This window comes from Gopherus evgoodei, chromosome 14, assembly GCF_007399415.2.
Source record: "Gopherus evgoodei ecotype Sinaloan lineage chromosome 14, rGopEvg1_v1.p, whole genome shotgun sequence".
NCBI classification, from domain to species: domain Eukaryota; kingdom Metazoa; phylum Chordata; order Testudines; family Testudinidae; genus Gopherus; species Gopherus evgoodei.
Window position 1 is genome coordinate 4,036,004 of NC_044335.1, and position 16,716 is coordinate 4,052,719.

Here is a 16,716-nt window from a genome sequence, read left to right on the forward strand (position 1 = left end):
GGTAACAGTCGGCTGTGTGCGTGTTCCCTCTGTGCGCTGCCCTGGCTCTGCGCAGAGAGCTGATACAGCAAACCCTGAGAGACCCCCAAAGACCACAGGCTCTAATAAGGTACGAAGGAACCAGGGCCAGGTTTATTGTCAAACGAAGCACAGTAAGAGTTTCCTATAGACTCTACAGGACATACTATGAATATGTGCCCCCAGCAATGGACACAGCTCAGTCAGTGGCGGGACACTCCACTGCCCCCTAAGCTGGACAAAGATGCGCACTCTGGGACCTACTTTTATACAGGACAGGACAGGACAGGTTACTCATCCCTACTGACGTATTGAAGTACAGCCCCTTGGTTCATTAGGGGCTGTCTCCTCCTTTGATCACGTTGTTTCAAACAGATCTATCCATCATGCTGGCCTTTTGACCCTGCCTTTAAGATGCACCTGCTTCTAGCAGCCCTCTTCTCGCCAACTTCTGTGAGTGGGGCCTGCCTCTGGCTCACAGCCCAGCTTTTGCTTAGCAATGCCTGGAAGTACTTTGGTTCAGGCTTCAGGCCTCAGACTGGGCCTCTGACACAAGAGTTTATGTTTCAGGGCCTCATCTTACTACACTGCTGGACTAGAGATCCAGCATGCAAGCAAAGAAAGAATATGATCAAAAACAGAGAAACAAGGCAATACACTCTGAATGTATGTTAACATGCGAGAGATGCATATGATCACTGCTCTCCACTCTGATGGGTAGTTCCAATACATGGGTTGTTTCCCAGCCACTCGAACTTCAAAATCATTGACATTGTAACGGATAGAAAAATGAAGACAGACCATCTTCTTTTGCCTCTAAGTTCAGATCCCCACTTCCTTCTCCCACCCTGCTTCATGCACCTTCCCAGGAGACTCACCTATAATGCAGAGCCCCTCTTGAGCCCGAGTGATGGCTACATTGACCTGGTTTGGGTCAATAACAAATCCCAGATACTTCTTCTGCCAGCTTTTGGTGGGTTTCCTATCAATATCCGATCGTGAGCAGGAGCGTACAGTGGACAGGATCACGTACCTCCATTCACTCCCTAGAGAGAAGGAATTGCACCAGTTTTATTGATGGAGAAGTTAAAGGCATTTAGCCAGAAAGTGTTTAGTTATGCTTCCCTACTGGAATAACATCCATTCCTCTACAGCAAAAGTCTAGAATATCGCAGCTTACAGCTGTGTTCCTACAGCATTCAGAGCCCTTACTGTATCCCATCGTCATTTTTACGAGAGCAGCTGCCTTACTGCAAACCCTGGCTCTATGAAGAACGCTCACTTCAGGAACCTCGACCTCCCCTCCAAGCGTCATTCACATTTAACTTCTTCACTTATGTTCAACAATTGCGCTCCATCCATGTGGCTGGTTTTTTCTGAGATACAAAGATTTTGGGGATTTCTCTAAATAGGTATTTCAAGGGCTCCCTTCACTGCTGATTGCGACCAAGAATCACCCAGAAAGCCAGCTCCGGGGTCTCTCCTGGTGGCTGAAGCAAGTCCTGAACCATGAGATTTGGTGATTCAGTGTGACAAGGTGCTTGACCCCACAGGAGGGTGCAGAAGGGTAATGACCTTACTTCACACCAGCTGGAAGCTGAAATAGAGAACTCTGCCATTCCCTACGACCTTACCTTGGCTTTTCATGATGGTGCAAACTGTCATCCCGCGGACACCCTCCTGGGTGAGACGCTTGTTGATCTCCGACACCTGGGCATTGTACGGGCTCAGGATGGCAACACTCACTGGCTTGATGGTGCCATCCAGGGTCAGCTGCTTTGCTATCCTCACCTGAGGGGGGACACAACGTGAGCTCCTGCTTGTTTGGGTGAAAGAACAGCCTTTCCCTTCATTCTGCACATAGGTGGAATCGCTATGGAGGGACAGAGGAGAACAGGTCCCTCAGATTAGGAAGGAAGAAGGAAAAGAAGAGAAGACACAAGGTTCCCTCCTGCTTTATGCCATCCCGTTGACACCCCATTCAGTGATGCATTCTGGCTCCTTGTCCATATGGCCCCTTTCACCAACACTGTTTTGGTATGTGGTTGCACCGCTCATCCCAGCCTCCCCTCATCTCTGTCCACACGGCGAGGAGACCAAGGGGGTGGAGGCAGAGACCAGTGTCGAGCTAGTCTTGGGCAGCAAAGCCAGAGATTTTAACATTAAAGCAAGGAAAATCAGCCTGGCTTTCCCAGCTCTACCCATGGCTCTCCGAGGGCTCAGCGAGGCAGAGCACAACTCCTTGCTGACATCACTGTGTCAACCTGGGAACAAGACAATTAAAAAGAAAAAAAAGATGCAGGACAATCTCCTCTTGGTTTTGTGCTAGTAGCCACATTAACTAAGGGTGAGCGAGGGCTTCACACTGACACACTGCGGAGAGCCTTTGCGAGCTGTGACATCAGCAGGACCATACATCTTTGAACTGGTACTGGATATTTCAGCAAACCCTGCCCAATGCTCCCTTTGGGGCCCGTCTACGGCGGACCAGAGCTGTGCTGGCTACAGCAGCATTTAAAGGCAGCAGTTGTTATCACTCCAATGCTTTCCCTGTGACCACCCTGTGCACTGGCTTGTGCTCACCAAACAGTGATGTAAGCCGGGCTTTCCTGAACAACGTGGCCCAGCCCTGCTGGTCAGACCAAGCCTGGGCCTGGGCCTTTCACTGGATGCATGAAAACACGTGAATGCCAGGGGCTGCCTGGGACAGTCTCTGAGATTCCCCATGAGCTCCTGTCAGCTCCAGTACCTCCACCAGGACTCCATGGACACCAACCGGTCACTGGGGCCATTCTGTTCCTAGCACTGAGGGCAGGGAAGACTCATCTACTCTCAGTGCTTCCTGTGCTGCTGCCAGCCACCAGGGAAGAGAGCATGGTTAAGAGGTAGTGGTAGTCTGGCTGTATCAGGGATTTGACAGACAGAGGGAATAAAGGGAGCAGCCTGAGGGATGGGGAGACAGGAGTAGCCCTATCCTTTCCCCCAGCCGAGTCTTTTGGTGGGACTCGGCCCTCACTCTCCCGTTACCACTGGAGTCCATCCTTCCCTAGCAGGATACGCTCCATGCACAGGAACCTGCTCCTTTATCTCACCGAGACGCATTGTGGTATTTCACCAATGGCTGACTGATAAAAAGACCGTCTCTAGTACACAGGAAGGTGGGCCCAGAGCTTGTTCGCTATGCGGAAAACAGGTGGCCGGCAAGAAGCATAAGGCTCCCTGGCAGAATTTTATGAACGCAGACTGATTGTAAGTGCCCATCAGCACCGGCCTGAGAGATGGTGAAAGAACCATGTCGTCACAGCTTGTGCAATGGGCACAGCGAGGGCCGTGTTGTTTCGATGGATGCACTGACCTTATTAATGTTTAGAGCTTATGCGTCTCTTAGCAACTCCTTTCAGTGACAAAATGGCAGCTGGGTTGCATAGACTGAACACCACCGTCAACGTTCGCAGCTGATTGTCTGAAGAGCATTTCAGGCTGGATAACTATTATATGGGACCCACTCAGCAAGCAAACAATACCAGATGCCAAACAATATGTCCCTAAGTCCAAGTGCTGCCTTATTCCACCCCCACCATCTGCCAGAAAAATGCCCTGCTGGCTACTCACCACCTGTTCCACTTCTTCCAGGTTAGCCCTGGAATTCTCGTTTCCCTCCTCGGTGGAGACCATCAGAGTCTGCTCTTTTCCCTCTATGTGTCCGAAGATGATTGGACAGCTGCTTTTGTGTCTGTGTTCAAGGGCGCTGGGAGGGCGTTTAAGCTCAGGGCAGGTTGTCAGCTTGCTCCTGTAAAATTCCTGGGATGGGAACCCGCAGATGTCCTTTTGCTGACAGATCAAAAGGAGAGAACCTTGGGTGAGTAACAAAAGTGACAGCTCCGGGTCCCACAGTACCTCTTTAAGCAGGCTGTCTACTAGCAATTTCTCAAGCCATAGCTTTTCATACAACCGGCCACAGAGCCATTCTTAATAGCCTTCAAAATGCTGCCCCTATGGAAAGGGCAAGAAATTCAATGTCACCTGTTAAACAGATAGATATTGACAAGAGAGCAGGTGTGTAAACATGCATTCTGCATGAGCCAACAGCCAGTCGTGACAACTGGGTACCCAGCCCCTTGAGTTGTGTATTCCCATATCAATCAATTGCATGGGCAAAATCAGAGGCCAACCAACATTTTGCCCATCTGCTATTTATAATATGTTCAATGCTTTACAGAAAAGCTCTTCTGACAGTTGAACTGGAAGGCAGCGCCCGCTCAAGCAGCACGGTGACTGCCTTTTTGGCCTGCGTCACCTAGATCAACAGTTGTGCATTCTATAAAGCAGCAATTCCTCCAGTATTGAACCCACTGAAGATGGCTACTGCTAATTAATTAATTCAGAGCCATCCCAGAGCCTGCATTATACAGGAGGTCGGATTCGATTATCACAATGTTCCCTTCCAGCATTAGGACCTATGAATTATTTGTATTGTGACAGCACCCGAAGGCCTGAGTCAGGATCAGGGCCCAATTGTACTAGGCACATAGAGACTAGGACTATCTTTTCATAAGAACAACAAAGAGTCCGGTGACATCTTAAAGACAACAGATTTATTTGGGCATAAGATTTTGTGGATAAAAAAACCTCACTTCTTCAGATGCAAGAAATTACAGTCTAATTTATGACAAGACAACCTGTGGGTGAAGGTAACAAATAGGAGTATGGAGCAGGGTATCAGTGACAGGAATGTGTATTTACTGGCTAACAATATGCCAGTTAGATCGGCTAAAGGATTACACTAAACATATCAGCAACCCCCCCGTGACCCTGCACCTGCCCATTGGCAGCTGGCGATCTAAGAGGTGAGAAGAACTAGTGAAAAGTTGGCCAACATACTAGGGAAGCTGAGAAAACCAAGTTCAGAAAGCTCTTCTGCAGCGGAGAGCAGCCTATCCTGACTAAAACAGTACCTAGGAAGGCTCCCCTAAAGGTAAATACTCAGGGCAGACTCTGGATTAGCAGAGGAGCATCCCCGGCAGAGGAGATGTTATAGCAGGATATCCGCATCCCAATGGGCTGGAGCAAGTCAACAACACTTCCTATGGCGGGAGGTGGGAGAAAGACCACCACGGGACTCCTACCATGCGGTACTGTGTGTCCAGCATCTGGGCTTGGTCCTGGTAACGTTCAAAGAGGGACGTCTCCATGCCAAGGCTCTTGCAGAAATCGTTGTGGACCACAGGCCGCAACTGCTTATGGTCCCCAAGCAAAACAACCTGGAATACATGGAGTGAACACATAGGCTCCAGTTCTCTGCCTCTCCCACCCTACTCCTTCAAGTTAACTTGTTGAAGGAGTGTGTGTGAAGGCACATACATTATTACTCTTTATTTCTATTCAGACAGCCCTTACGAACCCCAATCCAAGATCAGAGTCTCACCAAAGAACATAGTCCCTAGCTTACAGTCTAGGTGTCACCTGTTATTGAAGACACTTTGCTGAGCAAAAGCCTGCCAGAATCTCCATTATATTCTCCAACTTCAGGGCCAGGGCCAGGGCCAGGTGGGTCAATATGACAAGCACAGCACATCTCATCACACTGAGACTGTCTATCTGGGCCAGCACCTTTTCTGGTTGCAGTGACAAATGCCTATTTCAGAGAACGCCAAAATAGCATCCACATCTTCCATCTACTTTTCTCTCCAGCTCCAAATGTGCTTTTAGGAGAGTCAAGCCAAAATATAGATTTAGCATGTTTGAAAGATTGCACTTGTGGGGCTGAGATGAGATACTTGGGGCTAATGAGCATACAGACTATTTAAATACTGCAGTTGTCACCATCATAATAGATCCCTGTTAAGTGTGTGTGTTTATGCACTATACTGACGTGTGTGCGCATGATCTTTTTGGTTATGTGTGTTTATGCAGAGGGGTGTGAATGCAGATGTACAATGTACACCTGAGCTTGGGATGCATCACACCAGTTTGACCGGAGCTGAACCTCACTTGCAAGTTAAAAGGGTGATTCATAATGGGGCAGAAAGCCAAGCATCCTAGTGCTTCTGCTTGGTGCTCCATGCTGCCGAAAACAAGGAGGAGACACCACAGAGTGCATGCATCACCACAGGGGCCATCAGGGATAGTCTTGAAATACGACTGCAAACTTCAATGAGTAGTGAGGTATGGTCTAGACCAGTGGTTCTCAAACTAGGGCCGCCACTTGTTCAGGGAATGCCCCTGGTAGGCCGGGCCGGTTTGTTTACCTGCCACGTCCGCAGGTTCAGCTGATCGCAGCTCCCCGTGACTGCGGTTCGCTGTTCTCAGCCAATGGGAGCTGCAGGAAGCAGCACGGGCCGAGGGACGTGCTGGCCGCCACTTCCTGCAGTTCCCATGCGCCGAGAACAGCAAACCACAGCCAGTGGGAGCTGTGATCCGTTGAACCTGCGGACGCGGCAGGCAAACAACCTGGCCTGGCCCACCAGGGGCTTTCCCTGAACAAGTGGCGGCCCTAGTTTGAGAATGAGTGCAAAGCCAATGGAGAGATCCTCTGAGCAGGGAGTAATTCCAGGGGCAACTGACAGCATCCTAATGACTCACCACTGGGACGGACTCACCTTTTCCGCCATCTTGTAGCTGACCAGGGGTATGAGAGTCTCTGGCTCAGTGGACATGGCGCACTCATCAATGAGGATCTGCTTGACGTTCAGGAGGTCCACAAGGCAGGCGGCAGAGGCAGCAGAGCACGTGCACAGGATCACATTGTGGAGCTGCAGCTCATGCACACGGGCTTCTGACAACAGGTTTTTGTACCTGTAGGTTAAGGTGAAGGATGTCAGATTCTGCACTAGCGGCAGCACCTGTGAAACTTTCACCTCTGCTCAGTTCCTACTCCGGAAACGGGATACACCTTCCCAAAGAGTTATACCCCACACTCCCCCCAGCCTGGGCCTCTCCATAAAGGGTTTCCAACAGGCCCCGCTGGAGACATCCTCCAGTCTGAAACGTATAGCTTCAGGGCACAAAGTCCAAAATTCTTCCACACTCCCAGTCCTAGTAGCTTCATTTTTCAGTCCAACAGCCCAGTGTTTCATGAACCACACAAGAGGAGCCCTCTAAGCAGAAAGAACTCTAGAAGCACTCACAGCTACAGTGTTACCCTGAGGAAGTATTGCTTTATGCTCAGTTCACAATAGAAAATGCTTCATCTGATGCATCTTCTCTCTCGGAGGATTCAGAGAGTTATGATCTCCACAGCATATTCTGTGCTACAGTTTCAATGGGATTTGGTTGTATTTGTTGTTTTTTTTAAAGCAACCTCAGGAACATGATGTGGTTTCTTCTTTAGTTTCAATTTCCAAACTCAGCAATGGCTAAGAGGGCCAGATTCTTAGCTGGTGTAAATCAGCAAAACTCCATTGACTTCCATACAGCTATGCTGATTTACACCAGCTGAGGTTCTGGCCCAGCAACTTCATCCTAAACCTCTCCCCGGTGAGGATTTGAGTAACTGCACTGTGTTGCATACAGGTACTGGCTATTTCATACTAATACATGCTCCAGTACAGCCAACGATAGCCAGACCTCTCACGTGGGTCTCTTTTCACTCACTTCTTAACCTCCTCTTCTGATATCAGCTCTTCTCTTTTCACTTTTGCATCAAAGTCACGGATTTTTCGCCAAAAAGGATTGGACGGCTGCCGGATTCGGTGATGCAAAATTATTTCACTGAAATAAATTTAAAAAAAAAAGGATTTTTCAATATAAACATTACACACTCCCACATCCACGCACATTGGGAGATGTCCCACTATAATGGAGTGTACCAGCTTGGCTATACGCCAGCAGCATCTCTAAGAAAATACATCCCAGCTTTTACGTTTTCTCAGGCCCTTTGCTTATTTCTCCCTAGATGGATCAAAAGATTTTCTTCTTTCTATTCCAGTTAGTAAACGGAATGAATTTATAACAAATGTCAACATTTGTCAGAGAACTCAGTAACCTCTTATTTCTGAAGTTATCCAGAAAAGAAGATGGCTTCATTCTAAATACATGTCCAAGCATCTGCCAAGGCTGGTGGGCAGCTGGAGGGACACATGAAAGGGGCCAATTGACAGAAAACCCTCCATACTCAGAGAGGGAAAACGTAGGGGACTTATCAGAGAGGACACGCAGAGAGTGGCCTGGCAAAGGCAGAGATGGTTCATGACCTAAGTGGCATCTGATGGTGCCGGAAGGATTCAGATTCTAGTCCAGAGACCCTCCTGCCCATAGATCCCCACTCCCAACCTGCAATTCCCCAGTATACTGCAATAGGATGTATTTGCCCTCTCTCGAGCAGACTATAGGATAGCTTCCTCAGCTCTGGGGGGGTTGAACTCAGGATACACTCTCACTTTAATCTGCTTGGGGTTGCGTTGTCCTACCTGAGCTCTGGCTTAGGTTTTGCATCCCGCAGGGCCTTCCGGGAGAAGTGCCGGCTGCTCCCAGGGTAGGGGAATTCCATCGACTCCATTGCCTCGCCATAAACCCTCAGAGGCTTCAGGTTCCCCTTCATCTTCAACAGCATCTCTGGGGAGGGAGCGGAATAGACTCTACTGGGTGACACCAGGACTCCTACTCTCCTAAGATGCTCCCCAGCAACAAGCCCTTTTAGCCTCAGGGTCCCAATATACAGCCTTGCATTCAAAAGGCACAGATCTCCAAGCTCCTTTGACAGCAGGTCAGTGAGGGGTCTTTTATAGAACAAAGGGATGCTGGAGCAATCCCAGACTTCAAAGCAAGCTGCACCAGGCACCCTGAGCGTAGGGACCATCTGCTATTTAAGAACATGCATTATCTCACTTTGCCAGATGTACTATTCCCACCCCCTCTGCAACTTCTGATCTGCCACTGCCTTGTTTGCATTTAAGAATTTCGGACTAAGACGTACGCTAGGATCTCTCTCCCTCTTACCTCCCAGCTCCCCCCAAAAAGGGGTAAATAAAAAGCCTGTATCATGTGACCCTCAGCAGTCAGCATGCCAAGTTACCTGCAACAACGTCAACAGACTTATTGGATGGGCCACAGTACAAGATGCATTTTCTTGCTTTTTCCGCATCGTCCAGAGATGGTTCCTTCTCCTGCCTCTCCTCATTCAGCTTGTTGAACCAGTAGACAATATGGACCCCAACCACCGTCTTCCCAGTGCCTGGGTGAAACAAGGTCTGCTGAGAATGTTCCAACACCCTGTCGTTGGCGAGTGGAGAAGGGAGACTTTCCAGACTGGCATGTTTGAGAATTTAGAACTGAATGGATTTGCACAGCCCTGAGTGTCATTGCCCCACCCCACTTCTGTCTCGCTTGCGTGTGGTCCCACAAAGAACACGTCACCTCAAGGGCTTGGCCCGAATGTCACGAGCAGAGGACTCTGGTGGAACGGGAGGCCAGGCTCAAGCAACTTCCATAAAAAATGCTATCACTCATACCAACGCGTGCAGGTACCCCCTCTTGTCTCACCTGGTGGTCCCTGAATGAGAGTGAAGGGTTTTCTCAGAGCATCTAGGATTGCCTTGTTTTGACTTTGGTTGAGTTTCCTCAGGCTCCCAGAGATATCAAAGGTTTTTTGTGTCAGGAGTTTGGATTTCTTCTCTGCTACATTTAAAAAAATTAAAACAAGAACATGCAACAACTTTAAACGGAGATTACAGAGGGCCCCAAACAAGCAGGACACGTTGCAGTGTCACTGACCACAGCATGGTCCAAGCTGAGAACTCCCAAATTTAATCCTACTTTAACACCAACCCCCTCTGCCACTGAATCACCTGTAAAGATCCAGAGGGTTAAATGTTAGCTGCTCTAATATGGCAGCTAGGTCCCGTCACTCCACTCCCTTTCGGAAAGAGGAATCCCTAGCCAGGGAACAGAGAAGAAGCAGATGCTGAGAACAGCTGAGCTCTGTCTGGGAGCACACTCGCTTCTCTATTATAAGGACCTGGGCAGACAGCTGGGACTCCCGGGGACGTACCTAAATAGAGGCAGGTAGCCACAATACAAGGGAGCTGGCGCAGCCCTATCATGAACGACCTGCTTATTGACTATCCATTAACAAACGGTAACCTGTGTCAAACCCAGAACCAGGACCGTGCACATATCTGGGACCTGTAAGATCTCAAACCTCACATCAGCTAAGAGACCCCATGCAGGAACTGGGGAAGATTTTTTTTTTCCCCACTTTTTCTGCCTCGGTTTCCCCATTCACAGAGGAAGGATAACTGTTAGGCCTGGTCTATACGGGGAGTGGGGGGAGAAGAGTCGATGTAAGATGCATCGACTTCAGCTATGCTATTCCTGTAGCTGAAGTCAACATACCTTATTTCGACATACTTCCTGTCCTCACGGCGTGGGATCGACAGACGCAGCTCCCCCGTCGACTCCACTTCCACCTCTCGCCCTGGTGGAGTTCCAGAGTCGACGGGAGCACGTTCGGGGATCGATTTATTGTGTCTAAACGAGACGCGATGTATCGATCCCCACCCACCAATCCGGCAGGTAGTGTGAACGTATCCTTATTCAGCTGCCTCACAGTGGCACTAATTAATGGCTCCCAAGGGCTCCAGCGAGAGTGGTATAATTACAATGGAAGTGGCAGTGTGGCCTAGTGGATAGGATACTGAACTGGAACTCAAAAGATCTAGATCAGTTCCTGGCTCTGCCACTGGCCTGTTGGGTGATCTCAGGAAAGTCACTTCCCTGCCCTGTGCCTCAGTTTCTCCATGGGAAGAATGATACTTGACTTCTCATGCCTTGAGAACTATGTAAGAGCCAGATTGTCTTATTATCACCACCAAGTATTGTCTTAAACGTGGCCCATTTCCTTTGGCAACTGAGCAAAAGAAGCCTGCTGCACCCTATGAACGTTTGCACATACCTGTCTGAGGAGGCTCCTGGCCCAGCGCTATGCTCTTGGCGAGCATAGAGGCATTTTTCAGTTTCCAGATTGCATTTTCCTTCCGGCTGACAGAAGGGAAAACAGAGAGTTACTGAAACATAGCCCCACATGGTGAAAAATGTGACACGCAGCTTCCTTGAACTGCCTTTCATTATCCTACCACTTTGCTTTGTTCACTCAACAAAGGCTCTAGGCAGAGAACTAAAAGCTATTTGTGAAGAAGTTGTATTGGAACAGTGTTACTCTGCACAGATGACAAGTTTCCTGCCTGCATGAAGAACTGAGCCAGGCAGGATTTGGGGGGCAGAGGATTGTATTTCACAGAGCAGCAGGGAGCACAGATCACATCCCAGCTGGCACCAAGGGAGAGCTCACTCCATAACAAGAAAAGCTAGAGCTGCATGTAATTGTAGCTGGGTTGATCCCAGGGTATTAGCAAGACGAGGTGGGTGAGGTGGTATCTTATTGGACCAACTGTTGGTGAGAGAGACAAGCTCGAGCCACACCGAGCTCTTCGTCTGCTGGAGCAACCTCGAGCGAGACTGGCCGCCCAGCCTGTTAATGAGGCTTGATTCTAAAGGGAGGCCATGGATCCACCCGAAGAGTGGCTGTCTCAACAAGGCACGCTTGCAAAGGAACCAGCATAAAGGAGAATAAGAACGAGAAATCAGGGGGCTCGGGGCTACGAAAGCAACCACGAACAGCCTTTCAAGCTGAGTGTTTTGTGAAAGACGCTGTAGCAAGGTGAACTGCTACAGTAACAGAAGTCGGAGCTGTCACCCCAGGGCTGCCTCTTTTCCTAGCCCCTCAATCCTTTGCTCTTTAAGAAAGCTAGGACTGCAGGGAGCAGGGTGTTTCGGGAATGGCTGAAAAAGTGACAACCCAAAACACAGAGCGCCCTGCCAGAAGCCCAAGGGCCTGGGTGATTTGTGCAGGGACATGAGGATTTCCAGCGGACCGGAAATGACTGAAATCACCAGCTACGCGCTGAATATCACACCCACACTTACACATCCGGAAGCATCTTTGGAATGATCTCCACCGTAAACCTGGCTGAGTCTTGGGAGATCTCCGCAGGAACCGTCTCCATGGACAGAAAATGGATGTAAAAATTCACAGTCTTCAGACCACTTCTGTCCAGTTTCTCATTGTCACTAAACTCTTCGGACAGCCCATGGGCTACCCAAGTGTACGTAGCTGGATCAACCATGAAGCTGCCACCTGCCACGCTCTGGTTGGACAAGCTGAGTTTCTGGAGGCTGTGGCTAAGACATGCCTCGTCGTGACGGCGTTCACTGAGTGTCAGACCCTCTAGCCGGATGCACAGGTAACAGTGGTTGAAGTCTACATCAATGGCACACTCCTCTAGGAAGCTTTTGGTTAAGGAGAAAGTCCCCTGCAGCTGCCCTTTTCTGTTCCTTTGCTTATCCCAGGTTATTTTGACATCCTGCAGGACAATAGAGTCGTTTTCTGCCACAGCGCACGAAGCAGATTCCATAGCACTGAGTGGCTGCCACACCCTGCTATAGTCCGATGGATTCTTGTACTTGTCCTTGGATGCGTGCGTGGCATAATCTGAGAAGCAGTTGATTGGCTTTTCTGTGTGCTCCAAACAGACGTCGAAACCTGGCGTCACGCTCCACAGCTGCACAGAAGGCACCAGAAATCCCCGATGAACCCCCGTAGTGAGCTGCAGCTGCACAGCATCCCCAGCACTTAGTTCTAGAGACAGCACCACGTAGTGCGAGCAGTCGCTTCTCTCCATTCTCCCCACCTGCCTCTGGCGCGTGGCCCGGCCCTGCCTGAGGAGAGCAATCACACTCTCAAAGTCTTCCTTTCTGATGGCCGCCAGCACATCTTCCCACACCTGAGCGCTGAAGAGGGTGATGTGGCGGTCCCGAAGCAGCGAGGACCACGGGGTGAGATCCTTTGAGCTCACCACAGAGTACATTCGCCGCCTCCATGTCAGCCTCATGCTGTTCCACTCTTGATTAAACAAGGGCTGTTCCACTAACTGCAGAGACCGATAGTTGATCACCTGGGGATCCGGAAGGGTCTCCTTGTTCAACGGGAACAAGGCTTTAAAGAACCTATCAATTCCCTCAACACTCACAACGAACGCGATCTTCTGCAGGACTTGGCACCTCAGCCGGGTGGCCATCTGCAGGGAATGGGCCCTCTTCTCGTAGGTTACTGCCCGTAAGTTCTTCCTGTTGAAGTCATGGCAGAGAAATTCAATGTCCTCCAAAGAGTACAGCACTGGCTTCTTGCAGAGCACGGAACGAAGATGCCGCTGGACCACGATGTCCAGGTATCGGCGGATGGGGGAGGAGGCCCAGGTGTAAGAGTCGACGTGCAAGGAGTAATGTCCTGCCTTAGACTGAGCAGTCGAGTTGGAGCGACTGAAATAGGAGCGGCTCAGCAGCCTCCTGAACTCCAGGACAATGGGGGCGAGCTTCGGGTGAATGTCATCGGTAGCAATGAGGTCGAGCATCTTGTGGACATCATGAGTGTCCACAGCTGACTGGAGGTGCTCCCACAGTGGGGTCAGGAGGCTGAACTCACTCCGCCCAGCGGGGGCTGGGCCAGCAGGCAGAGCTCCCAGGTGGTGTGAGAGGTGAATAGACAAAGGGATGATGTGGCTATATTTGTTCTTCATCTGAGCCACCTGCTGGGGGTTGGGCTCCATTTGACACCGGAGAGGAGTGACGTTCTTGGTGTGGTCTTTGTTGGTTAGAAACTCAGCCACGAAGCTGTTGAACATGATCATGAACTCCTCTATCATCTGGTGGGATCCCCTGTTGCCCGGAGTACTTTCCTCGTCCAGCCGGTCATAGTAACAGTCTTCCTGCAGCCTGAACTGTCGATGGACCCTGGAGAAGTGATAAGCCACAGCTATACAGTCCTCAAGCGTGTCAAAGCGAAGGGCCTTCGCTTCCCCACTGTCGTGGTTCTTAATGATGCTCTCTGCCTCCTCGTAGGACAGCTGCCGGTTCGAGTGGATTGTGGACAGGGCGAAGTTCCCTTTCACCACCCTGTCTGTCGTCTTTTCTACAGTGACAAACAGGGAGATCACATGGCGATCCTTTTGGGGCAGCAGGCTGCAGAGGTCTTGGCTGATCCGGGCTGGAAACATGCACAGTGGCTCCTTACCAGGGGCATAGTAAGTAATGCCTCGTTTCTTCGCCTCCATATCCAAAGCACTGTCTTTGGGAACAAAGCCAGCCACGTCAGCGATGTGGATCCCAATCTCGTAACAACTGCCCTCATCTCGGACACTGATGGCATCATCCAAATCTTTAGAGCCTGGGGGGTCAACAGTAAAAGTCAGGTAGCTCCGGCAGTCCCTCCGATTCTCCTTGGGAGGGTTGGATTTGCTGGAGGTAATTTTGGCCAGCTCCTTGGTCACCTCGCTTGGGTACTTTTTTGCCAGACCGTACTCCAAATCAAGGATCTTCAAGCCTTCTTCCAGAGTCAAAGCCATGGGCAGGATGTCTGTTACTATGCCCAGAGGGTAGTAAAAACCTTCCCGCCAGGAGATAATTTGGACACAGAAGAGCTGACTTCTTTTCATCTCCTGGTTTATCTTCTCACACTTGACCACCTGGTACTTTCCCTTTACCAGTTTGCGGATGGGGACGACACTGGGTTTTTCTTTCAGCCCTGGTACGAATATTTTCGTGACGGTGTGGTCGATGGGGATCATCACGCGGGGGTCGAACTCATCCATCGTGCAGACGAAGGTCCGCTCTCGCTCGGCCCGCGTCAGCACCCCCACCACTCTCCCCTGGGGGCGGAGGGTGCCGCCCTCAGGGGCGCAGGTCTGAAGGAGCTCCACTAGCACTTCGTCGCCCGTGAAAGCCATGCCACAGCGAACTCTGCCTTTGATCTGAATGGTGAGGGGAGGCGAGTCATCGAAGGCGAAGGCAGATGCTCTGTCAAACCCCTCTTTGACCAGCTCACACCTCTTGTACATTTTGGGGTGCATGCGAAGATACTCCTGCATTGTGTGAGAGGAGAAACTGACATATTCCAGCCAGCCGTTCTGCTGGGCCGACGCCTCGGAGTTCACGTTCAGCAACCCTTCTTCGGAAACGGTCACCTGGACGTTCTTGCTCTCATCCAGGAGCTCCTGGAGAATGGGATCATCGGGATTTGCATTATCCAATTCAGAGGCCCAGGAATCCGTGTCACTGTCATCCTCCTCCTCACGCAGCTGCTGCTGCTCCGCGCTTCCCCGGATCCAGCTCTGCTTGTCCGACACTGCCTGCTTAATCTGCTCCAGCGTCAGCGTTTCCGGAGACACGCTGCCCTTCTCGATGCACTCCTGAAGGAAGCGCTTCCAGACCTTGCTACACTGGCCATAGGAACACAAGGCCACAGCATCTCCCACCACGATGACCTGCGACTGGGCCCTCGTCATGATGGTGTTCAGCACCCTCGCTTCGTTGAAGAACTCCATGTTGGGGGAGGCAGAGCTGAGCAGGCTTTCCTTGGTGTGAACTGTGCTGATGATGATGACCCGGAACTCCCTCCCTGCATGGAACAAGAGGAGAGAGAGGAAAAAAGTTACCGACGGGAACTGAGTGAGAAGGACTCTCTCTGGGTGGAGCATGTGTCTTTGGGAGGTGTCCGTGCCTACACAGAGCTGCATATGGACCCCCAGGAGTGACAGGCTAAAAACACCCACATGTGATCATTTCCCTAAGTTATAAGAGTGACTTGAGATTTAACCCAATGAAACAGACTCCTTGATATTGCAGGGGCCTCACACACAGACCAACACCCAGGTACCACATGAGGAGTCCAAGATAAAGCAAGAGGCCGAGCAAGGTGACTAATACAAGAGCAGTGTTCGTCGTGGACTAACGTTCGGATTTCAAGCCACTTGGCGGTTTGACAGTGTTCTGCCCCTTGTTATCCGCTCCTCGTGAACACACGTGGGAATGGGGTTTGTTCACAGGGACATTTGGGAACAGGCTTTTCTTTCCAAAAATCCCAATGGGAACCAGAGGTTTCGTGCAGGAAGGGAACTATTCACCATTCACCTGTTTTAAAAAAAAGTTTTGATCGTCCAGTCCGAGAGTAGAAACAAATGTTGTCTGGCTCCAGTAACCATGAACACTAGGGATAACAAACAGCCAGTCAATGAGTTCATAAACCAGATAGAGCCTGAAAATGGTTTGTCAAGAAGGAGGGGTGTGGAGATGGGAAACGCACACAAGGCATTCGTTATTTCCACCACAAGAGGTCTCAGCTGCGCCATAAAACCAAAACACCAATAAAGAACTAGATCAATCTTCTCTGGCTTGAGAGTTAAAAAAAACAAACCAAAACCCTCTTCCTTCAGCTCCCATGGCAGAGTCACATTTCAGCAAGCAGCCTCACTGGGAAGTCATGTGTCAGTTATACTGTGTCAGTACCTAGAGGCCTTTGCACATGGATGCCCTGTTGATTACAATCATTAGACTCTGCCTTTGTATCCTGCGAATTTTAAATATAGACATGAATCACACCAAGATACCCAGTCTCCGGGGCTCTGGCAAGTACAGGCATTTCTGCTTGTATGACTGCAGGCCGGGATTATAAAAGGGATCAGGATCTGTGTCCAGGCTTCTCAGGAAATAGAGAGATAGCCCATGAAATTAGTTGGGTGAGACTAGGATATGGACGTACTTCAGGAGCCCGGTTTTCAGTTTAAAACCCTATTCATGTATAAAAACCAAGCAGGAACCATTTTAAAACTAGCCAGAACAGTTCTGGGCCCCTAACTCCTGTAGCCAGCA

General features: G+C 50.1%; 1 protein-coding gene across 4 annotated transcripts in view; it reads right to left on the bottom strand.

Annotated features, from left to right (window-relative positions):
- Positions 1-16,716, bottom strand: part of HELZ2 (helicase with zinc finger 2) — a 49,388-nt gene that overhangs the window by 3,763 nt on the left and 28,909 nt on the right. For 2 of the 4 annotated variants that reach the window (XM_030533021.1, XM_030533025.1), the window contains 11 exons: positions 11,941-15,466; positions 10,910-10,995; positions 9,499-9,633; positions 9,032-9,190; positions 8,427-8,571; positions 7,612-7,728; positions 6,618-6,813; positions 5,145-5,279; positions 3,631-3,849; positions 1,653-1,809; positions 897-1,064 (listed from right to left, as the gene is read on the bottom strand). In XM_030533021.1, coding sequence (XP_030388881.1) covers positions 897-1,064; positions 1,653-1,809; positions 3,631-3,849; positions 5,145-5,279; positions 6,618-6,813; positions 7,612-7,728; positions 8,427-8,571; positions 9,032-9,190; positions 9,499-9,633; positions 10,910-10,995; positions 11,941-15,466 — 5,043 coding nt within the window. Of the gene's footprint in view, positions 1-896; positions 1,065-1,652; positions 1,892-3,630; positions 3,850-5,144; positions 5,280-6,617; positions 6,814-7,611; positions 7,729-8,426; positions 8,572-9,031; positions 9,191-9,498; positions 9,634-10,909; positions 10,996-11,940; positions 15,467-16,716 lie in introns of those variants that run through there. The other 2 variants (XM_030533023.1, XM_030533024.1) reach the window with 2 other exon arrangements.